Genomic DNA, 24761 nt, shown 5'->3' with positions numbered 1-24761 from the left:
CAGCTGGAGAACACTCTTAAAAATGTGGTAATGTGATAAGACATTGAACAGACACCCGGTGGGAAAGGTTTGCTCAAAATAAAGCATTGCTCCATCAGTTTTCCACAATTCTAGGAAGATGTTGCTGATTCACAAGAACAGTTTGTACCAAAGCTAAGGGTTTTTTTAAAAAAGTGATTTGCAGCCAGCCAATTGGTCAATGATTAGATCGATTTTTTATGTAGCCCTTCAGATAAAAATATTCAGCAGTACACTCATCGCCTGCTCAACATACATCATGCTTGCTGGATTTTAAAGTCAAAATATATTTTCAGTTGTTAAATTATGTTAAATCCTTAGTTGCTATGCAGCAATGTTTCCTAGCGGTGAAGAACATTTGGTGTATGTGTATGACATTGTTGTAAATACATAGCCCATTAATACATAAATAAATATTTGGGCTCCAGTCAAATTTTCCAACAAAAAAATAATTGCACCCAGGTTGTCCTGTACAACAAATTGTTAATGCTGGTCATCTGGTCTTTTACAACAACACACTGAAGGTGGGAGGATGACGGTATAGTGGGAATTTCACTGGACTAGTCATCCAGAGGTCCAGGCTAATGTTCTGAGGACATGGTTCAAATCCCACCACATCAGGGATTTAATTTCAGTTAACAAACTTGGAATTAAAATTTGGTTTCAGTAATGGTGACCATGAGACTGTAGGATTGCTGAAAAATAAGTTGATTTTCTGATGTCCTTTAAGGATGGAAATGTGGTGCTCATCTCTGGTCTTGTGACACCGCGTAGTTGACTCTTAACTACCCTCTGAAATGGCCTTCAGCAAGCCAGTTAGCCCATCACCACCATCTCAAGAGCAATTAGGGATGAGCAATAAATGCCAGAAACTGTGGCACCCCATAAATGAATTTTAAGAAAAAAATGGGAAATTGACTCTCATTATTCTAATGCCTGATCTATGATGTAGATTAAAACAACAGCAATTTATTAATGCAAGTTCTTTGCCAAGAAATTTTAATTATGCTTCTTTATCCACAACTGTTGTCTGAACTGCTGAACCTTTCAAGCATTTCCTGGCTCTCGTTCACCTTAAATGTTGTCTATTTCCCTTCCCCTTTTTGATCAGGTAACTAACTGAATTCACTTTCCCAAGCTACACTCTTTTCCGAACAACCGTCTCAAGATCTTAGGTTAGATTAGATTACTTACAGTCTGGAAACAGGCCCTTCGGCCCAACAAGTCCACACTGAACCACCGAAGCGCAACCCACCCATACCCCTACATTTACCCCTTACCTAACACTACAGGCAATTTAGCATGGCCAATTCACCTGACCTGCACATCTTTGGACTGTGGGAGGAAACTGAAGCACCCGGAGGAAACCCACGCAGACACAGGGAGAACATCAAACTCCACACAGTCAATCGTCTGAGGCGGGAATTGAACCCGGGTCTCTGGCGCTGTGAGGCAGATAGAAGAAATCTGCTGAGGTTTAGATGAGAGGTCATCGACTGGAGAAATTTAATCAGCTGCATTTCCCATGCTTTGCACTTTTGTCAATTAAACAAAAGCATAAGGGACAACTGCTCTTTGGTGCAATCTCCTTGGCAATGCCTTGACCAATCAAAGTCCACCTGTAGCTCATGCAGGATAAATTGTTGTTCCCTTTGAAAATTGGCATTCTTACAATTCTGTCCTGATTAGTGCAAGATAATAAAAACTAAAACACAACACGTTTTGTTTTCTCAATGAGGCAATTATATTACATCTAGCCACTCACAAGCCATTGGATGGGAGGGCAGATTAAAACAGAATAAACCATTGATAACAAAATCGTACTTATTCTAACTTTTGTTTTAATAACTAGTTCCCTGCTGCTTCTCGGATAGGAACCCCCTGACTTCAGATTCTATTTCCTTCTTCTATCAGATAGCTATCAGTCCCTTTCTTCATGAGTTCTCTTCCCCTTCACAGATGCTGGACATTTACAGCAATTTGTGTTTCTAATCAGATTTACGTTACTTGCTTAATGCTAAATATCTCACCCACGTGAAATTGTTACTATTTTGAAAATGTCTGAATAAACTTTTCGTCAACAATAACTTATTTTTATGTTGTATCTTTAATATAATTAATCATCCCACAGCAAGTATTATGAAACCACTCCTTTTGTGGCTGAGCTATTGGGTTATTTAGTCAGATATCCAAAAGTTTGGTCACACACCTCAGTTTTAGGGAGTGTTCTAAACGTGGAAACTGAGATGGAGGAATTGAGAAGTCGAGGGAGAATATTCCTGAGAGTAAGGATCCGGTAATTGGCGCCAAAGTAGCAGTGATTAAAACTGGGAATGACAAAGAGGTTGGAATTAGGAGGAGTGTTAAAAGAATTGTTGCTTTAAGGAAGATATTTGAATTGGAAGGAAATGGTCAACATGCACAACCTTTGCAAAAGATAATGTGGAGCTGTAACAATATAAAAAACTGACCCTGAAGCTGGCCCTCAGGTTGATATCATATAAATGTATATTTTTAAGACGAAATTTTGAATCAAATAAAGTAGGGGCTCGACGTTGATGCACAAGCAAGAATTTGATGAAGTTGAATGCCTTGCTTTTGTTTAAGTTGCCAGAGATGACCTACTATTGGGTATAGAGCACAAGAGCAAGGTCGCTATAATAAACCTGGATAAGACCCCAGCTCAATCTCAGCTGAAGTATCACATTCAATTCTGGGTGTCACACTTCAGGAGGGATGTGAACACATTAAATAGAAGGGTTTACAAGAATGGTACCCAGGGATGAGAAACCTCAGTTACAAAGAAACATCGGAGACATTGAGACTGCGTTCCTTGTAAAGGAGGAGGCCAAGAGCAGACCTGACACAAGTTTTCAATATCACAGGGAGAAATTAGTTGCACTTGTAAAGTGTTTGAGAACCAGTGAGTTAGAGATTTAAAGTAATGTATAAAATGAAGCAAATGTGATGCGAGAATATATTTATTTACAAGTATCTGGAATGTATTTGTTGGACGTGGTGACAGGTTAAGCAGGGTTAGAAATCCCACAACACCAGGTTACAGTCCAACAGGTTTATTTGGAAGCACTAGCTTTTGGAGAACCACCTGATGAAGGAGCGTCACTCCGAAAGCTAGTGTTTCCAAATAAACCAGTTGGACTATAACCTGGCGTTGTGTGATTTTTAACTTTGTACACCCCAGTCCAAAACCGAGGTCTCCAATCAGATTCAGCAGAGTCATTCAAGAGGGCATTAGATGATTTTTTTGAATAGGATCAATGTGCCTGCTTCCAGGTGGAGAGTGGCACTAAGTTGCAAAGTTCATTCAGAGAGCCTGTTCAGACATGAGGGGCTGAATGGTCTACTTCCACACTCTATGATGCTGTAATTCAATGAGTGCTGTTCTATTTTATCAAGTAGGTTTGCTTACAAGCACATTTGAATTCAGTGGCGAGCAGATTTAAGTTCAGCGAGTTGGAAATTTTTGACTAAATGTTTGGAGTTGGCTTTAAGGAGGTACATGAGATACGAGTGCATTTTTAGCAAATCTTGGAAGTGGTTCGACTTTTATAAGAGATGATCATTTCACAAGCCAATGAGAGTCTTTATCCATAGAAGTTATCCGCAATTTAAAAATATTAAAACAAACTGAATTGCATGTTACCTGCTGAGTTGGCAGCTTGCCAACCTGCTGGCCTGGTAGATCCGGCAACTCCACTAGGTTTGAAGGTTGGGCTGGACACAGCAGCAACGGGGGAGGTGTGACAGACCCCACTGGGCATCTTCGACATGGGCTTGACAGAAGCCGTGGCTGGGCCAATGGGCTGAGGAACATCCACAGCATCCCCACTGTGAAAAGAGCAACAGAAATTGGTTATAAAGAAGCAAAAAGAACTGCAGATGCTGGAAATCAGAAACAAAAACAGAAATTGCTGGAAAATTAACAACTGTCTGCTTTCTCTCCACGGATGCTGCCAGACTGGTCGACCCTTTTCAGCAGTGAACATAAGTTGGTTTGTAGGTCCTGGTGGAATGGATTCCATAATACTTACAAGTCAAAGAGCAGTCACTTTATATCTGATCTGAAAAGCAAATATTAGCGTTCAAGGTGGAAACGGAAATTGCAACAAAGCTGCAATGCTTTTGTGGTTGGATAATGTCAAGAAAGGCCAGCGCAGTCTTTATTAAGGTGCAGCCTCAGCTTTGAACTAGAAGCAAGTGTTTTGCATAAACTGAGTCATGTTGGGAAGATGGAGAAGGATGTAGATCATGTTCTCCACTCAAGAAACACACAATAAGGGATAGGGGAAAAAAAAACACTTTTATGTTATTCATTCTCTCGTCAGAATGGATCCATTTCCAGCCTACATTACCAGAACCAGATGCACAATCCATAACTCCAGGCTATAACATGCTGGTAAAAATCCAGGATGCCATGGCGACTCAAATTCTCCAAGTGAATTGTAATACATCACCTTGACAGAGGAAAATTTCTGTCAGCTTGCTCTTTCAAAACCTTTTAGAATTCTGAACAGCTCCATTGGGTCTCTATTAACCTCTGACGCTACGCAGTCTGCCCTTACATCAGCCTGGTAAACCTTCACTGTACCTTCCTAAGGCATGTTCTTTTTAAAATGTGTTCATGATACGTGGACATTGCTGGCATTTATTGCTCATCCCTAACTATCCTTGGGAAGGTGCTGCTTTCTTGAACTGCTGCAGTCCATCGGGGTGTGAGTACACCCACAGTGCTTTGATGCTCAGAGTTAAATACAATATTACAGCCACCATATTTCATCTTGAAGCCTGACTACAGATCTAGAAAGATCATACATTACTTGATTGTTTTTCAATATTAGGAGTCTTATTTATAAAGCTAATAATCCCCTGTGCTCTCTTAGCCTCTTGCATATTACTTACAGTACACACTAAAACAGGCCATTCATTCAGTGTTCATGCAAACAGGAATCCTCCTTCTATCTCATTTCATCCACCAAGTCAACGGATCCTATTTTGTCATCCTACCCTGTACTTATCTAGCTTCCCCTTAAACATATCTATGTCATTCACCTTAACGACTCCATGCGATTGGAAGTTGCATTTTCACCACTCGCTGGCCAAAGAAAACTCTTGACTTCATTGCATTTATCCATGACTATCTTGTCCTAGAACCACAGTCAAATATGTACCCTTTATATAATACCCGTGTCGTAACTCCCAATTGCTACTACAACTGGATTAGCATTTGCAGTTGAGTTGTGAACATAGGCTCAGTTGATGACAATCTTGCCTCTGAGTTTGAAGGTTTGAGAATTTGAGTGCAAAAATCAAAAGATCAGCAGTAACACTGACGGTGTGCTGCCCTGTCAGAGGTACTGTTCTTTGGATCAAACCAGAGGCTCCTCTGTTTTGATAGTGATGGGACAACTGCACAGATAATGGAGCTTCACGCCATTAGTACACATCATTGATTCAATCATAAAAATGGACAATTGCTTCTCTTTTGTACATTATCCAGAATGAAGGGAGCTTTCCCAAGCCTCTCTAATTAACTCAGAAAATAATCCATTTATAATAAAACAAAACTTATTTGCAAAACAAATGGCAAACACCAGGTAACAACAGAACTATAATCCCAGAATTCGATCTATATTCCCTCCTAATCCCAAACACAGACACACTCGCAACAAAAAGACAACAGTCTCTGCAAATATTTGTAAAGAAAGGAGAGCAGAGGAAATAAACGCCCCTGCTAGCCAAGGGGCTGGAAGCAAAGATCAGAGTCATAGTCTCCTGGGAATCATATCAATGAAATCAATAGGATTAGGTTCACGGTAAAACTTTCAACTCAGAGTGAAGGCAAATGGGATCCAAATCTTCAGAAATGGTTAAAAATCGCACAACACCAGGTTATAGTCCAACAGATTTAATTGGAACCTGTTGGACTATAACCTGGTGTTGTGTGATTTTTAACTTTGTACAGCCCAGTCCAACACTGGCATCTCCAAATTCAGAAATGGTCACAGTTCTGTACTTTGGGATTTATAAAGTCATCAGAAATATTTGTATTTGGAACATTCACAGAGAGGAAGAGAGACTTGAATTCCAAGGGTTACTTCTTTATTAATTATCTTTATTAAAAACTAGAAAGGAAAGTCCAGAAAGGGTTGTTAGGCAGCCACTTGCACAGAGAGCCCCATTGTCTTTCAGATCCAAGATCTTCCAACAATAAAGGGCCATAAACCTCACCTGTTAGCTCCCTAAAATCTTTTATTTGTGTTTCCTCCAAAATCATCTAACTTCCAGGTAATTGACTGCACATATTAAACTGTAGGCTTCAGTTTTCAGAGAAATCATATGGTTAAAAACCTTATTTATTTAGAAAATGTTTAAATAGTTCAAAATCTTTCAGTTTTTCCAGGTAGTTCTTAAATATAAATCTGCACTGCTGCACACCTCTGCACTCCTGGTGGGATGTGAACAATTCGACTAGATTCCCTACAGTATGGAAACAGGCCTTCGGCCCATCAAGTCCACAGTGACCCTCCAAAGAGTAACTCACTCAGAACCATTCCCCATCCCTGTATTTATCCCTGACTAATGCACCTAACACTATGGGCAATTTAGCATGACCAATTCACCTCACCCGCACATCTTTGGACTGTGGGAAGAAACCCACACAGACACAGGGAGAATGTGGTGCTGGAAAAGCACAGCAGGTCAGGCAGCAGCCGAAGAGCAGGAAAATCGACGTTTCGGGTAAAGCCCTTCATCAGGAATAGGATTTTGCCCAAAACATCGATTCTCCTGGCCCTCAGATGCTGCCTGACCCGCTGTGCTTTTCCAGCACCACTCTAATCAAAACTCTGGTTTCCAGCATCTGCAGCCCTCACTTTTGCCACAGGGAGAATGTGCAAACTCCACACAGACCGTCACCCGAGGCGGTAATTGAACCCTGGTCCCTGGCGCTGTGAGGCAGCAGTGCTAACCACTGAGCCACCATGCTGCCCATCGTTTGACACTATTTCAAATAAAAGCAAGGAAATTTTCCCACTGTCCTGGTCAATATATATTTAGATTAGATTAGATTACTTACAGTGTGGAAACAGGCCCTTCGGCCCAGCAAGTCCACACCGACCCGCCGAAGCGAAACCCACCCATACCCCTACCCTTACATTTGCCCCTTACCTGACACTACGGGCAATTTAGCATGGCCAATTCACCTGACCTGCACATCTTTGGACTGTGGGAGGAAACCGGAGCACCCGGAGGAAACCCACGCAGACACGGGGAGAACGTGCAAACTCCACACAGTCAGTCGCCTGAGGCGGGAATTGAACCCGGGTCTCTGGCGCTGTGAGGCAGCAGTGCTAACCACTGTGCCACCATGCCGCCCAACATCACATAAAACTGACTGGCCACAATCACACTGCTGTCTGTGGGTGTTTGCGATGCAAAAAAAAAATCAGTGAAGACTCTTCAAAAGTCTTTCATTGGCTGTAAAGCTGTTTAAAATGTCCAGTAGTCATGAATGGTATTAACTAAAGGCAATACAAAGGGAAAAGAAAGTCATTATTGCACTCCCAGCTACATCTGAGCATCTGATGTCTGAATGCATGTGTAACTAGACAGAAAGATACTCACTCACAGGCACAGATACAGGTGTGCAAACACATTTACTCACAAATGGGTACACGTACACATGAACAGGCATGCAAGCATGCATACACATTTACAAGTTGTTCTGTAATAATGCGACAGTTGCATTGCTCTGCAACCCTGTGCTATGGAAAATTGTGCTATAAAAGATCCCCAATAGAAAATCACTCTACCATTCAGTAGAAAGTTTGCATTATCAAAAAGTGCCCACAATTCATCAAAAGCGTTATAGTCAATTCGTGTTAATGAAATGTGCATTATACCACAACGACCTGTACGTACATGGGTATACATGCACACGAACAAACTGGTATGCACACGCACACACAGAGGTACATGTGATGTACACACATGTATGTGCATTCCGCTATTCGTCCAAATATTCTGGCAGTGGACACTGAAGTGAAACAATGATTGTGTTTCTCTTCGTAGATGTGTTCTGACCTGCTGAGTATGTGAAAGAATTTTTGTTTTCCATCAATATTATCACCTTGTATGGAAACTCTAATTTGGCAATTAGTGAACAAGCAATGAATATTACCTCTTGATTTTGAGATACAGCATAATATTATACTGAGAAGAATGACATAATGAGCATGTGCACCCTCTTACTGACTCTGAAAAAATATATCTGTGTGAACAGCACAGCACTGTGCCACAGAATACAAGTTTGCTTCCTTTGTAATGTTGCCCTTTCTAACATGAAACATTTTATGAATTATTATACCTGGGAACACACATTGTAGAGATCTCAGAGTATTTTGAGGTTGGATAAGATGACAGAAATCGGGAGGGGGTGGGGAAGGCCTGAAGAGGAACTTGCAAACATGGACAACTATCCAGTTCAGCATTTCTCCAGGTTAGTTAAATCGAGATGGCCCAACCAGGCCAAGATTATACTATTCCAGGAAAAGACTGAGAAATATTACCTAGGCTTTGCAGACTTAATTGGTGAGATTGAAAGCTGTCTGACAGAGGACTTTTCTGAACAGAAAACTGATTCATGCCACGTAACACTGTGAAAACAGGGAGGTCAGAGAAAGGGAAAAAATGCAATTATAGGTACACAGTAGAAAGATGATTCAAAAGAACAGCTGAAGTGAGGTCAGAATTTTAATTTTGGACACTTTAACACCAACTGCCTCCCCACCCCCTCCTTTTCCTTTACTTGGGTAGACCTGGTTGTAAAACCCATTCTCATATTGTTAAGATGTTCAAGAGCGATACTGGGCGACTTCCTCAACTTTTCCCTTCTCTCTGTTGAGGAAAGCATCTACTCTGTACCCAGGCTGAGAAGACAAAGTGCAGGGCTTGAACATTAGAGACAGCAGGGAGGGAAATATCCCCTTACCTCCTGTTCTGTGCCCACATAATACTGACCTGAGAGACTTGCTTCCGATATTTACACTCGCTGCATTACACGCCCCCATCACGAGTGAGGCTTTCTGAAAGTCACGTGTGAGTTGTAGCATGCAGACATACAGTCTGAAGACAAGTGTTTAACCAATGGCTCCAGGGTCACCATTAGGCTAATGTTTTGGTCCAAATTATTTTTAAATTCAAACTTCACCAGCTGCCATCCTGGGATTTGAACCCATGTTCCCAGGGCATTAGAGCTGAAAATGTGTTGCTGGAAAAGTGCAGTAGGTCAGGTAGCATCCAAGGAACTGGAGATTCGACATTTCGGGAATAAGCCCTTCTTCAGGAATCCCAGACATTATCACTATACCACTGCTGCCCCATATGTACAGTCCCATCATTTCACAGAATCCCATAGGCCATTTGATCCACCTTCCCTCCAAAAAGTATCCCACATAGATCCAGCACCCTACCTCATCCCTGTAATCCTGCAGCTCCCATGGCCAATCCACCTAACCCACACATTCCTGGGCCAATCCACCTAACTGCACATCTTTGGACTGTGGGAGGAAACCCACGCAGATACAGGGAGAATGTGCAAACTCCACACAGTCACCCGAGGATTGAATTGAATGCAGGTCCTCGGTGCTGTGAGGCAGCAGTGCTAACCATTGAGCCACCATTCACTCCATTTAAACTAAGTTTGACATGATGAAACTTTCTGAAGGTGCAAGTTCCAGCCAAAGGTTCTTGGTGCAAATTTACAAAAGCACATACAGATTTGGGAGTCTCATCCAGTTCCCTTCCAAAGGGATGTGCTGGTTAATAGGTATTCACAAATTTGAGCTTTAAATAGTGAAGACGGTCAATCCCTTCAGCAGGGTATTGCTATTAGAATGCCTCTGTATTGCTGGGTGACTACATTGATCACAGCACTCAGACTCCTTTCAATTTGACCTGCTGTGTGGGGTGAATCACAGGCACAAACGCATATCCTGCAGCCATTAATAGTTACTCTGCAATGACAGTCAAAGTCTGCCAGATGCAACACACAGTTATTTTCTACTTTCCAAGTCAAACGTTGACATCCAGCTGCATTATAGAGGCTATTGCAATGGTTTGAATACATGCGAGATATGACTGCACAGTCTAGAAGATGCTCCATGTTAGAACACATTAAAGGCTCTTGGAATGGCGAAAATAAAGACTTTTTTTGGGATATTAGTGGAATGCAGAGATCTTCCTCTTTTAATTAATTCACAGGATGTGGGTGTCACAGACTGAGCCAGCATTTATTGTCCATCCACATTTGCCCTTGAGAAGTTGGTGGTGACCTGCATTCTTGAGCTGTTGCAGTTTGTGTAGGTACAGCCACAGTGCTGTTAGGGAGGAAGTTTCAGGAATTTTCAGCCAGTGACACTGAAGTAATGGCAGTAATAAGTTTCTGAGTCAGGATAGAGCGGAGAGGTTTAGAAGGGAGCTTGGTGTGGTGTGTCCATGTGCCTGCATTAGTGGTTTCTCTACCCCATATAGCCCAGAGGTTTGGAAGGTACTGTTGAAGGAGTCTTGGCAAGTTACTGCAGATGGTACATACTGCTGCCACTGTGCATTGGTGGTGAAGGGAGTAAATGTTAAAGCTGGTGGGTGTGGTGCCAATCAAGCAGGCTGTATTTACCTGGATGGTGTTGGAGTTGCACTCATCCAAACAAGTGAGGAACACTCCATCACACTCCTGACTTGTGCTTTGTTATTAGTAGAAATCAGGAGGTGAGTTACTCACTGCAAGATCCCTAGCCTCTGACCTGCTTTGGTAGTTCAATAAGGATAGAGTGAGGATATGATGTTGAGGTAGACCAACCATGATGCTTTGGAATGGCACTACAGGCTCGAGGGGCTGAATGGCCTTTCTCCCCTTTTTTCTTTATTTGTTCATGGAATAAGGACATCAATGGTTAGGCCAGTATTTATTACCCATCCCTAATTGCCCAGAGGGCAGTTAAGCATCAACCACACTGCTTTGTGTCTGGAGTCACATGTCGGTATGATAGCAGTTTCCTTCCCTAAATGGAAGAAAATGCTATTAAATAGCATTAGTGAATCAGATAGTTTTTCCAACAATTGAGGATGGTTCATAAATTCTCTCAGTATCAGATTTTTAAAAAATTGAATTCAAATTCCAGCATCTGCCATGGCGGGATTTGAACCCAGGTCCCCGGGACATTACCTGGGTCTTTGGATTAACAATCCAGTGATAAACCATGAGGCTATTGCCTCCCAACCCCCATTTTTTTTTCTTTAATATTATCATGGAATCAAAAAGATAAATTGTAAAATCAATATCTACTCCTCCACAACAGTCCCAAGTAATGTATAGGTGCTGAAAACAGAAGTATAACTCGGAGGCACAATTTTCTCTATCCTACCTTTACAATTACTCCATTTTGTAAAGTATTCACGAGGAAGACTTTGGAACAGGAACTGAAGAGAAAAGCAAACTGGATGTTAAGCATCAGAAGTTGGGAGGTTAGTGGTTAGTACTGCTGCCTCACAGCGTCAGGGACCCGGGTTCGATTCCAGTCTCAGGTGCCTGACTGTGTGGAGTTTACACATTTTCCCTGTGCCTGTGTGGGTTTCCTGCTGGTGCTCCAGTTTCCTCCTGCATAGGTTAGGTGAATCGGCCATGGTAAACTGCCCATAGTGTTCAGGGATGTGTAGGTTAGGTGCACTACTCAGGGGTAAATGTAGGGGAATGGGTCTAGGTGGGTTACTCTTCAGAGGGTCAGAATGGACTTGTTGGGCTGAAGGGCCTGTTTCCACACAGTAGAGATTCTATTCTATGATTCTAACACACACTCAGTCTTATCTGCAGCTCGCCTGGCATTTCACATGGTGTTCAAAGGAGCTAATCTCTGTTATCGCACCTGTTCACTGCCCAATAAACCAAGAATGTCAGTTTCACAGCTCAGCCATTTAATGTGGTAACACTGCATGGTCCAGCTGCTCAAAGGACACATCACAGTTGTGATTAATCCCAAAAGAGGGACATAGTGTTTGTAAATCAAAACTGGGCCATAAAACCAAGCAAAGTGGGATGGTGTTAATGGAATTAGTCTGCTGTTGCACGTGCACACCCCCTTTCACACACATAAAGGCAGGCACATTTTTCCTGTAACAACACTTAGAAAGGAAGACATTCTGTCTCAGCTTTTAGTCATTCACTCATCTGGAAAACACAAGAATAGCCAAAATTCAGTGCATTCTTATGTTTGTCCTGATGAAATGCAACATGGGAAGCCTTGGCAACACCTCTTTCTTTTCTGCAAGAATCAAGTTTGTACATTTCTTTCCCCCTCAAAGTAATTCTAAGACTAATAGAGTTAGCTACTTGTAAAATATTCTAAATATTACATTGTAAGGTAAATTTGCCAGAATCCAAGGGGACCATAGGGCTGCTCTCTCGAGGGGAGGGATTGATGCCCTCAGTCAGGATGGGAATTGAATTCATCCTGCTGGCATCTGTCTACATCACAAATCAGCCAACTGAGCTAACAGCCCCTTCAAACTGTTAGAATCTCTAAATTAGAGAGAGAGAGAGTGCTGGGTAGGCAGCATCAGTAGAGACAGAGAAACAGAGTTAACATTTCAGGTGGACAACTTGTCATCAGCACTGGAAGGTGACAGAGATTTGAAGAGCTTTGAAGCAAGTAAAGAATGGGGGATATCGGGGTGGGGGAAGGTAGGGATAGTGCGAAAGAACAAAAGCAAAGTTTCAATGGCACAATGACGTGGAGGAGCCAGTGTTGGACTGCAGTGGACAAAGTTAAAAATCACGTAATATCTGGTTATAGTCCAACAGGTTTATTTGGAAGTACAAGCTTTTAGAGCACTGCTCCTTAGTCAGGTAGCTAGTGGGGCAGGATACATAGGACAGACTTTATAGCAAAAGCTCAGTGCATTGCAATGTATACAACTGGTCAATTGTATCAGTTGTATGACATTTTAATCTTTTACTTACAAATGTTGTGTCCCATGATCTTGCCTCACTAGGTACTTGATGAAAGAGCAGCACTCCGAAAGCTTGCATTTCCAAATAAGCCTGTTGGACTGTAACCCGGTAGTGTGTGATTTTCATCAATGGTGCAAGGTAAACGTGGGCGTTAAACAACAAAGTGTGCTCAGTGGAAATGGTCACAGTAGTGGTTACAATCTGAAATTATTGCACTCAAAGTCAAATCTGGAAGGATGCAAAATATGCTTCAGCCAATGGTCCTCAAAGACTATGAGGTCAGAGTGGAATTGGGGTGGGACATGAAAGAGGCCAGAAATGGAGGAGTGTGGAGATCTTGGAAGGAGGATTTCGAAGAAATATTAAAGCATGGGGTCATGGAAGAATCTGAAAATGGATAAGAGTCTTTAAACTTGAGGCACCAATGGACTGGGATCCAACATAGTGCAATGAGCACAGTGAATGAAATTTGGCATAAGTTAGGGTCCAATCAGCAGAGTTTCTTGTGAGCTCATGTTTGTGAAATTAAGGTGCAAAGAGTTTTACACACTTTTCTTGTTGCCTTCCTAACTCACAATTTAAAGGGTATCCACTGCCTGCCATTGCTTCATAGTTTATCAACTGATCAAATCTTGTCAAACCATGCCAAGCAGTCACTGCCTTTCAATACATTTCTTCACACTTCCCTGAAGAGTTTTCAGCTGCTCAATGAAAACACTTGTTCGAAAGGAAACTTCTTTAACAATTGTACTTCTGTATTCCAAAAAAAAAACAAGAAACCAGAAAAAAGTCTTGGACAGGCCGGTACAACGGAGAGCTCCAGTCAGAGTGCTAACATTTGCTAACTGGCCTTTAAGTGCGATCTAGCAGCCTTGCAGAGCAACGAACCTGGCGGAATCCAAAGCTGAAATAGTTGGTACATTTATCCTTGCTACCTGTTCACACACAACATGATATATAAGTGACACCTACATTGGCTAAATGCCACATGCATGCTGACCATAGCTGGACAGAAATCCTTAACAGTATTCAGCCCTCTAGGAGCTGTGCATGTTTGGTCAGGTCTTACGGGTATGGAGTCATCTGATTTCATTCCCCTTTCCCTTCACATATCCTCCTAGTGGCTGTTCATACAGATCGGGAGAGGGAATTGAAGTGAATGAAGAAGGTGAACCAACCATCTCAGCATCAGATAAACTTCATTTTCCAGCACAGTAATTAAAGTCCCAAAGAGCTGCTCTCTCTCATTTGAGAGAGATGACCAGTGTTGGTTTAACCTGAAGGTCACCGTGCTTCAGAGAACAGGAGCAGCTGAGAGGGAGAAATGCCTTTCTGGAAATCTCAGCCAGTGCCAGAATTGAACGCATACTTGCTGGCATCACATCAAACCAGCCCTCCAACCAACTGGATTAATCAAAGAACCAATTAGTCAGGTTTGAACATTTAAACAAATCTTCAATGGAGTGCATTAACAACTTTTTCTAGTTGGGCAGAATAAGAATCAAAGGAAACATAACCTCAATCTTCAGAGGCTGTGCATTCAGAAAGCAATGTTTCCACACAAAAGAGAGGTAAGTGCAAAACTCTCCAATAGATTGTGCCAACATCCACAGACTAAGTGCTGGGGCTTTTCCTACACTATATATCCCTTGATATCCAAAGTTGGAGAGGTGGAGCTGTGGTATAGACTCACATAACTGAACGGGGCAAAAAGGACTCAAGTAGATGAATGGTTGAATGTAACACAGACATTAACAGAAGAGGCAATTATAATATCAAAAGGATTGACAAACAGAAATCTGTCTTTATCAGTTAGACATGTGAATTGCCAAGGAGAGAAAGGACCATAGGTGAGGTGCTGGAAAACTGGAGGTTGGCTTAACTGGTAGTAGGAAAAAGTGTGTGGTGCTGGAAAAGCACAGCTGGCCAGGCAGCATTCGAGGAACAGGAGAGTCGACGTTTGAAGCATAAGCTCTTTCCTGATGAAGAACTTATGCACAAAACATCGATTCTCCTGCACTCAAATGCTGCCTGACCTGCTGTGCTTTTCCAGCACCACACTCTCAACTCTGATCCCCAGCATCTGCAGTCCTCACTTTCTCCTGGTGGTAAGGAAACTTCAGGGTACTATAGACTGGTGAGCCTGACATCAGTGGTAGGTAAGTTGTTGAAAAGATTCCCGAGGAACAGGATTTATATGTATTTGGAAAGGCAAGTACGGATTAGAGATAGTCAACATGGCTTTGTGTGTGGGAAATCTCATCTCACTAACTTAATTGGGTTTTTTGAAGTAAAGAAGGGGATTGATGGGGGCAGAGCAGGGCTCATGATCTATATGGACTTCAGTAAGGCATAGGACAAGTTTCCTTGTGATAGACTGGTGAACAACATTAGATCTCACGGAATAGAGGGACAACTAGCTATTTGAATGCAGAACTGGTGCGAAGGTAGAAGACAGAGGGTGGTGGTGAAGGGTTGCTTTTCAGACTGGGGGCCTGTGAGCAGTAGTGTGCCACAAGGATCAGTGCAGGATCCACTGTTTTTGGCATTTATTGTGGTGAGGTTAGTAATGGTGACACCAAAATTGAAGGTGTAGTGGACAGCGAAGAAGGTTACCTCAGATTATAACGGGACATTTGATCAGCTGGGCCAATGGGCCCTGGAGTGGCAGATGGAGTTTAATTTAGATCAACATCAGGTGCTGTATTTTGAAAAGACTAATCAGGGCAGGACTTATACACTTAATGGTAAGGCCCTGGAGAGTGTTGCTGAACAAAGAGACCTTGGAGTGCAAGTTAATAGTTCCTTGAAAGTGGAGTCACAGGAATAGGATAGTGAAGGTGGCATTTGGTATTTATTGGACAGAGCATTGAGTATAGGAGTTGGGAGGTCATATTGTGGCCGTACAGGACATTGGCTAGGCCACCATTGGAATATTGCATAAAATTCTGGTCACCCTGCTATAAGAAGGATGTTGTGAAACTTCAAAGGGTTCAGAAAATATTTACTAGGATGTTGCCAGTGTTGGAAGGTTTGAGCCAGAGAGAGAGGCTGAATAGGCTGGGGCTGTTTTCCCGAGAGCATTGGAGGCTGAGGGGTGACCTTATAGAGATTTATAAAATCATGAGGGGCATGGATAGAGTGAATTGCCAAGGATTTTTCTCTGGGGTAGGAGAGTCCAAAACTAGAGGACATAGGTTTAAGGTGAGAGGAGAAAGATATAAAAGGGACCTAAGGGACATTTTTTTCATGCAGAGGGTGGTGTGTGTATGGAATGAGCTGCCAGAGGAAGTGGTGGAGGCTGGTACAATTGCAACATTTAAAAGACATCTGGCTGGGTATATGAATAGGAAGGGATAGAGGGATATGGGCCGGGTGCTGGCAGATGGGATTAGATTGGGTTAGGATATCTGGTCAACAAGGGCGGCACGGTGGCACAGTGGTTAGCACTGCTGCCTCACAGCGCCTGTAGACCCGGGTTCAATTCCCGACTCAGGCGACTGACTGTGTGGAGTTTGCACGTTCTTCCCGTGTCTGCATGGGTTTCCTCCGGGTGCTCCGGTTTCCTCCCACAGTCCAAAGATGTGCGGGTTAGGTTAATTGGCCAAGCTAAATTGCCCGTAGTGTTAGGTAAGGGGTAAATGTAGGGGTATGGGTGGGTTGCGCTTCGGCGGGTCGGTGTGGACTTGTTGGGCCGAAGGGCCTGTTTCCACACTGTAAGTCTAATCTAATCATGGACCGAAGAGCCTGTCTCTGTGTTGTACATCTCTATGACTGGAAGGCTTCCAGAATTACAACTACAGATATCACAACTAATACAGCATCAAATCCTACTAAAAGGGCCAATTCTGTAAACCAGTCAGAGTTACTAGAAAGATACCTGGCTGGTATGCCATGAGGAGAGATTAAACAAACAAGAGTTGAATTTTGTGGAATTTGGAAATGTAAGCAGTGATCAATTGGAGGTTTTCAAGACAGTAAGACCGGAGAGTGCAGGTAGAGAGAAACTACTTCTGTAGGTTGGAGCTGGAGAGGTACAAGCCAATTGTTAAGGTCACATCTTTCAGGAGTGAAATAACCAAACACATCCTCACACAGATGTTGTGGAAGGTTAGAACTGTATTCTACAATTCACAATTAACAATGGGTAATTATTCATTTTAAAACTGAAATTGAGAAGATTTTTCTTGGCCAAAAATATTAAGGGATATGGGGCAAAGGTAGGTTTATGGAGTTAGATTCCAAATTAACCAAGATCTCCTTGAATGGTGGGATAGAAGTCTCAGGGTGCTAAATGATCTTATTCTCCTGCATTTCTGATAGCCTCTCTGAGCAAACTACATGGCTCACACACTATTTGTTTCAGTGGGGGGTGGGGAATGAAGCAAGTCTGTTGGGTGCCCAACTACAGGAGACCTCTGCCTGAGGTAAACTTACAATTTTGACTCAATATGAAGTGATATTCATGAAATTAAGACATAATTGGTTGCGGAGTCCTACAAAGTGCGAATCTTGTTGAAAAGAGGGATGCGTCCCTGTAGATTTTAGCCTTGCGCTCCTCAAGGACACAGACAAGAATGCCAGATTCCAAACAGTCACAACAATTTATACCCCAGGACAGAAGGGTGCAGATTCACATTCTCACTAATGTCTGCAGCCACAGTGTGGATGTTGAAGGTCTGCACATGGCTGTGGTGTGAGAAACCGGAAGTGAGTGCGGCAGTACACAAATCGGTGACCGTTGTCCCTTGATCGATTGGCAAGCCAACTCAAAATTTGGCATTTTTGCGTTTGTCCTGGGGGGGGCGAAAGTGAGCTTCAGCAACACACCCCTTTCTCCAGCAAGATCCAAAACATCACAATTATTCTGCAGCTTTGTAAATCTTCCATCGGAGGAAGTACACACCATGCTGACCTTTCCTTACCTCCTGGTCTTCGGCATAAATAAAGAGCTGGTGGACTGATGCTTGGGCAATGTGAAGGGTTGTGTAGGCAGAGGTTTTATAACCGGTGTGATGAGGAGGGCATCCAGCAGGGATGGAGAGACAGCAGGTTCAGACAGTCTGATGGACAGTTTGTTTTCCCCCAAAATAAAATTGCAGAAAGAAAGGAACACATGTAAAGGAAAATAGGATCAGCAAAGAAAAGACATAAAGCAGATTGAAACAGAATAGGTGAAGAGCTTTTTTTCAACAAGAAAAAGTATTAGTCTGTGGGTGAGGTGTTTGAGGATTCTGTCTGATCCACACTCCACACAGGAGTCAGGGCAGTTTAAAGATGAGACAACATCATTTCATAGTTACTTCATTAACCATCACTTCACACTTTTTTTTAAGTTAAGAAAGTTAAACATCAAACTTGTTACTGTTTCAAATGAGTGAGACTAGTGTGAAAGAGAAGGAAGTAAAAAATGAGGTCTGCAGATGCTGGAGATCACAGCTGCAAATGTGTTGCTGGTCAAAGCACAGCAGGTTAGGCAGCATCTCAGGAATAGAGAATTCGACGTTTCGAGCATAAGCCCTTCAAGGGCTTATGCTCGAAACGTCGAATTCTCTATTCCTGAGATGCTGCCTAACCTGCTGTGCTTTGACCAGCAACACATTTGCAGCTGAAAGAGAAGGAACTTCGGTTCAGAGGTGAGTTAAGTCAGTCACAATCTGACTGAATGGAGCCACAAAATGATGAGGGGCCTATTTAGGGCTGACAGGAATAAACATCACTGCCCCACCCCCCACACTCAGTAGAGGGGTCAATAAGTAGGGGGCACTGATTTAAAGTAAGGGAATTTAAAGAGAGTTCCATTCACCCGGAGAGACAGTTGATATTTGGAACTCTGTGCCTTAAAGGGCAATAGAGACAGGAAACATCACAACATTTAAGCAGCATTTTGATGAACACAGTCAGATTGGAATAAATAGAGGCTTGATGGGCTGAAGAGATGGGCTGGCATGGACATGATGGGCTGAAGAGATTCTTTCTATGCTATAATACTCCATGATGTAAAACGGTGAAGGGCACACAAAGGCCCAGTTTAGGTTACTCCTGTTCTCAAGTGAATATTGCAAATATCCTGAAGCCAACAAGAACAAATCTTGCAGTGATGATTGCAGAATACCTGGCTTGAGCAGTGAGTACAGCAGTGATCATAGCAGCCGCGTTCTTAGCCTCTGGGCTTTGTTTCACGGGTGGAAGAGGTGGGGTCGACTTTGGCAACGCTTCAAGTGGATTTTCCAAAACTTGCCTGCATAGAGGAGCCAAAGGAAGAAAAAGACAGGGAGGGAGAGAAAAAGTACACAAGTGTAGAATAAGAATTGGCGAAGGATAGAGAAAAAAGAAAGGGTTGGGGTAGAGAGGGTGAGGGGAGAAGGGTGAGGTGAATAAGCCTGCAGCATTGGTGGGATAGGTAGGCTAGGGGTCGGAGAAAAATGAAAGGCTGTGAGTGGGGAGGGAGGGGGAATGGAGGTTGGGTGGAGGAGGCTAGAAGCTTGGGTGAGACAAAGATGGGGAGGACAGAGAAGGGTGGGGAGCGGGATAGGTCAGGATGACGTGGAGGGCAAGGTAGAGAGGGGTGGCAAAGTGGAGGAGCTGGCGAGAGTGACGCGAGGGAGAGACGGTGTACCTGACAAATATATTCAAAACTGCATTGAAAAATCTTATTATGTTACTTTCAATAGAAAGTTAACTAATTGAATTATCCAGTGCAGGAAGCCATTTGGCCAATCAAGCCTGTGCTGGCTCTTTAAAAGAACTAATCAATTAGCCTCTCCCTGCTGTTTCCACACTGCCCTGCAGATATCTTTTCTTTTTTTTTAAAAAATAAAAGGCTCGAGGGATGACTTTCAATAGATCGCAGCGAGGAAGCTGCTCTGCAACTTACAAAGCCCTGAGCCAGAATCAGGTTGCCTATGAATGATTTAGCACCAGGTTCCCCATGAACATGAGGTGTGATTAAAGGAGAGAGGTGACACCCATACGGCCACACTCCAGACCGGAATCGAATGACTCTACGCACCGCCCGGAGTCGGTTATTCCAGGCCAACCAGTGATCCGCAGCACTAGGGTATCATCACATTTAGCTGGGATTCTGACTTAGAGGCGTTCAGTCATAATCCCACGGATGGTAGCTTCACACCATTGGCTCCTCAGCCAAGCACATACACCAAATGTCTGAATCTGCGGTTCCTCTCGTACTGAGCAGGATTACTATTGCAACAACACAACATCAGTAGGGTAAACCTAACCGGTCTCAGATTTCTTCTGGTCAGTTACATGTCTAATTCACTTTTATTGTTGAATCTACCTCCATCACCCTTTCAGATAACACAAGCCAGTTCACAACGTGTTGAGTAAAGCCAATTATCGCCTCCTTGCTAATTGCTTTAATTGGTGTCCCTTGGTAACTGACCAGTAGGCCAATGAAGGTAGTTCACCCTCACTTACTCTATCTAAACTCCTCATGGACTTGCACAGCTCTCTCAAATCTCCACCCTCCTTTGGTGCTCTTTGACTTATCTCCCAGTGTTAGCCTGGGCTCTGCATGCTCTCAATCTCTGTACCTTTCGGAGATGACAGGAGTACAGATGGCCGGATCTGCATCCTTTGTAGGATCGACAGAGATGGAGGTCGATGGTGGGGTAGCGAGCGCTGAAACGTCACAGGTTTGTACCGCCACTGAATGCTTCCCATCATCTAAAGGACAAGGATCAATTCCGGGTGCAGTAGGGGGAAGATTTGGCAGGATTGAAGGCATCTTTGAAGTCACCTCTTCCGTTACATTGACAAATCTTTTCATACAAAATACAACTCGTTGAAAAGAAATCTGAAAACATGCACTTCAACGCCAGTGAGGTTAGTCACACCCGACACGAGATTCAGTGCTTTCTTATCTTCATCAGAAATTTCAAAGGCTTCTTTCCAAAAAGATTAATGAGTTACCGACCAGAAAGGAAACAGTGTGGAAACAGGCCTTCGGCCCAACAAGTCCACACCAACCCTCCGAAGAGTAACCCACCCAGACCGATTTCCCTCTGACTAATGCAACTAACACTATGGGCATTTAGCATAGCCAATCCACCTGACCTGCACATCTTTGGACTGTGGGAGGAAACTGGAGGATGCGGAGGAAACCCACGCAGACACGGGGAGAATGTGCAAACTCCACACAGACAATCACCCAAGGCTGGAATCGAACCTGGGACCTTGGTGCTGAGAGGCAGCAGTGCTAACCACTGAGCCACTGCGCCGCCCCAAATATAAGACAACTCATCCGCAAAACCATTCCAGCATATATCTATGGATATCTGGACAAATACAGTCCACTCAAACCCTCTTACAAAGATGTGAAACATCCCATTGCATTACTTTGCAAAACAGCGGGACAGTCCTTTCCCTCCTCGTGTCCTGACCAATGCTTGTTCCACAATAAGTATTTCAAAAATCTGAACATCATCATGTTGCTTGTGGGTCTTGCTGTGCACAAATTAGCAGCAATATTTCCTCCATCACAACACGATAACACTTCAAAAGTTCTTCATTGGTTGTAAAGTATTTGGGACATCCAGGGCTGGTGGAAGTCGCTGTATGAAATGCAAGTTTATTTTTCCTTCTCTGCACACAGGTTGGTGCTCAGGCTGGTAATAAAGCCAGAATTCACACAACACCAGGTTATAGTCCAACAGATTTACTTTAAATCACAAGCTTTCGGAGCACTGCTCCTTCGTCAGGTGACTTCAATTAAAACTGATTGTAATCTTGTTTTGAGAGTGTGGTGCTGGAAAAGCACAGCAGGTCAGGCAGCATCTGAGGAGCAGGGGAATCGATGTTTCGGGCATAAGCCCTTCATCAGGAATGAATTTTACACAGAACACAGATTCCTGATGAAGGGCTTCTGCCCAAAACGTCGACTCTCCTGCTCCTCGGATGCTGCCTAATCCACTGCACTTTTCCAGCACCACACTCTTCAACTCTGATCTCCAGCACCTGCGGTCCTCACTTTCACCTCTAACCTGGTGTCGTGTGACTTCTGACTTTGTCCACCCCAGTCCAACACTGGCATCTCTACCTCAGGATGGCAATAAGGCAGGACTACCTAAAGTCACCTTGCTGCATTGGACAAGGCAAGGAAAATTTCCCAGCACACCACTCCAGCCAAAGGCTATACTTTTGACAGATAATACACGATCACTTAGGCAATGCTTTCACTCCACAGGCACTCATTGGAAAAGCTAGTCTTCGATAACGGAATAATGTACAGTCTATTTCTACCTAGCTGTTCTGATGTTTACAGTAGAAAGAGAGGCAACATAAGCTTCAGTCTTTGGATCGCACTTGATTGGGGGTGGATGTGGAGCACACTTGGGTAAAGCATCTAAAGGATTGTTCGGGTACGTCTTTCTAAAGAGAAGGAAGCAAAGAATGATAAAAGGTAAAAGACATAAACTAGAAAAAAGATTAATTTGATTAAGACTCGAGAAAATTGAAGCAAATAGATTGAGTGCCAAATGCATTTTTTGCTGATACAAAAAAAGGATCATATATTCACTAATCGCATCCACACAAACAATCAGAATCAGGAGATTTTTTTTTCTTTACTCTATCATGGAACATGACCACCATTGGCTGTCATCTTTACCTAACTGCTCTTAAACAGGTCAGTGATTTCAGAGGGGCAGTCCACTTCTGGAGTAACATGTAGGCCAGAATAGGTAAGCCGGGGGAGGTAAGATTACTTCCGTCAATGACATTAGTTAACCAAGTGGGGCTTTTTAAATGAAAATATCCATTACAAAACCAATCTTGGATTTTTTTTTCTACACATTACTATGTTAGGATTTAAATGAATGTCCCTCCAACATAAACCGTTGTGCCTGGATTACTTGCCCAGTGTCATTGTCACAATGCTATCACCTCATCCTCAAGGATCAGGGACATGAGGAGATCCCAATCACTTACACTCACATTCCCTTTTTTTTGTTTAAACAAATAGTTTAAAGTTTTATTTGGCCTGTGGTAGACCCTGACCCCAAAGATTGGGCACACTCCGGGGTTGAAGCAGAGAGACTTGGCCAAAAGTGGTCACAAAGAAAGGCTCCTCATTTTCATGGGTCTTGTAGGCATTAGGTACAATTTAAGAGTTCCTCTCACACCAGAACACACTGAATTGACAAACAACCTCACTGGTCTGCATCAATGGACTTATGAAAGAGTTGAGATCCATCCTAAGTCATTTCCATGGACATTAAATCAGCTTAAATCATGGGTGGAGAAGTGGGCATTCTTATTAACATTGGCAGCAAATCCATTTTCTGTTGTATTAATAAATTTGATTACTGCCAGATTACTGCCCTTACATACATCAAGGAAAATCTCAATTGACATTAAAACCAATAAGTAAGTCCTACTGAGCTGCTTTGTTGAAAGTTTTACATCTCTGACTGCACAAAAGAACTTTCAGAAAAACATGAAATCAAACCAAATTTCAAGTCTATTTTGGCTGCAATCATTTCCCTAGATTGTATTCAATTTGAAAATGTTGTTATCCCCCAAATTTAATGCAATGCAAATTCTGGATGTAGGTTTGCTTGCTGAACTGGAAGGTTCATTTTCAGAAGTTTTGTCACCATATATCTTCAGTGAGCCTCCAAATGAAGCACTGATGGTGTAACCAGCTTACTATTTATATACTTGAGTTTCCTTGGGTTGGTGATGACATTTCCTGTCGTGACATCATTTTCTATGGTGATGTCATTTCCTGTTCTTTTTCTCAGGGGGTGGTAAATAGGATCCTAGTCAATGTGTTTGTTGATAGAGTTCTGGTTGGAATGCCATGCTTCTCAGAATTCTCATGCGTGTCTCTGTTTGGCTTGTCCTAGGATGGATGTGTTGTCCCAGTCGTAATGGTGTCCTTCCTCATCCGTATGTAAGGATACTAGTGAGAGAGGGTCATGTTGTTTTTGTGGCTAGTTGATGTTCACCAACCCAAGGAAACTCAAACATATAAATAGAGAGTGGGCTACACCACTGGTGCTTCATTCGGAAGCTCACTGAAGATACTACCTAGTATGGTGATGAAACGTTAGAAAACGAATCTTCCAGAATCTCAACCTGTGCTACAAATCTTTTCAAAATTCGCTAACAGTACAAACTCGCAAACATGGGGGGGGGGGAGAGCAATTGGCTGTGTGAAGGTTATCTTGCAGTACCGAAGAGGAGGTGAGGCCAAGAGGTAGCAGGAGGTGGAAAGACCAGAGGGTGGACTGACTGGTCTCTCAACAGTTGCTGGGGAAGTGACAGAGGTGGCTGCAGAAGCTGTGATCTGACCCTCACACCTAGTGGAAGGCAAATAAAGAAGGTAATCAGTGTGACAACAGCGAGAAGGATCTAACATAAATGCATCTTTAAAAAAAAAACACATTTTCTAAAATAATCCAGCTGCCCAGGATTAACTTTAACCCTTCGAATGCTTGAAACATCAGACGTTGGAGCAGAATTAGCATTTCTGCATCTCTGGCTGACTCTGCCAATCAAAGGATAAAAACCCACAATTTGCGATGGCTCCCATTGTCTTCAATCACAGAATTCTCTGAATTGTTTGGCCCATGGTGCCTGCCCTGTTTCTATTACCTCATGCCAATCTTCTGCCTTCTCCCCCTATCTCTGTTCGCCATTTCTGTCCAAAGACTTATCCAATGCCTCCGTTGAGCCTCCCTCCACCATACGT

At 43.0% G+C, this 24761-nt stretch overlaps 1 protein-coding gene across 5 annotated transcripts in view; it reads right to left on the bottom strand.

Moving 5' to 3' along the window:
- The window catches only part of pdlim5a (PDZ and LIM domain 5a), a 270252-nt gene that overhangs the window by 52090 nt on the left and 193401 nt on the right, over positions 1-24761 (bottom strand). For all 5 annotated transcript variants that reach the window (XM_060851758.1, XM_060851759.1, XM_060851755.1 and 2 more), the window contains one exon: positions 3683-3867. In XM_060851758.1, coding sequence (XP_060707741.1) covers positions 3683-3867 — 185 coding nt within the window. The remainder of the gene's footprint in view (positions 1-3682; positions 3868-24761) is intronic.

Source organism: Hemiscyllium ocellatum, chromosome 36 (genome assembly GCF_020745735.1).
Source record: "Hemiscyllium ocellatum isolate sHemOce1 chromosome 36, sHemOce1.pat.X.cur, whole genome shotgun sequence".
Classification (NCBI taxonomy): domain Eukaryota; kingdom Metazoa; phylum Chordata; class Chondrichthyes; order Orectolobiformes; family Hemiscylliidae; genus Hemiscyllium; species Hemiscyllium ocellatum.
This window is presented reverse-complemented; position numbering and strand designations above follow the sequence as displayed.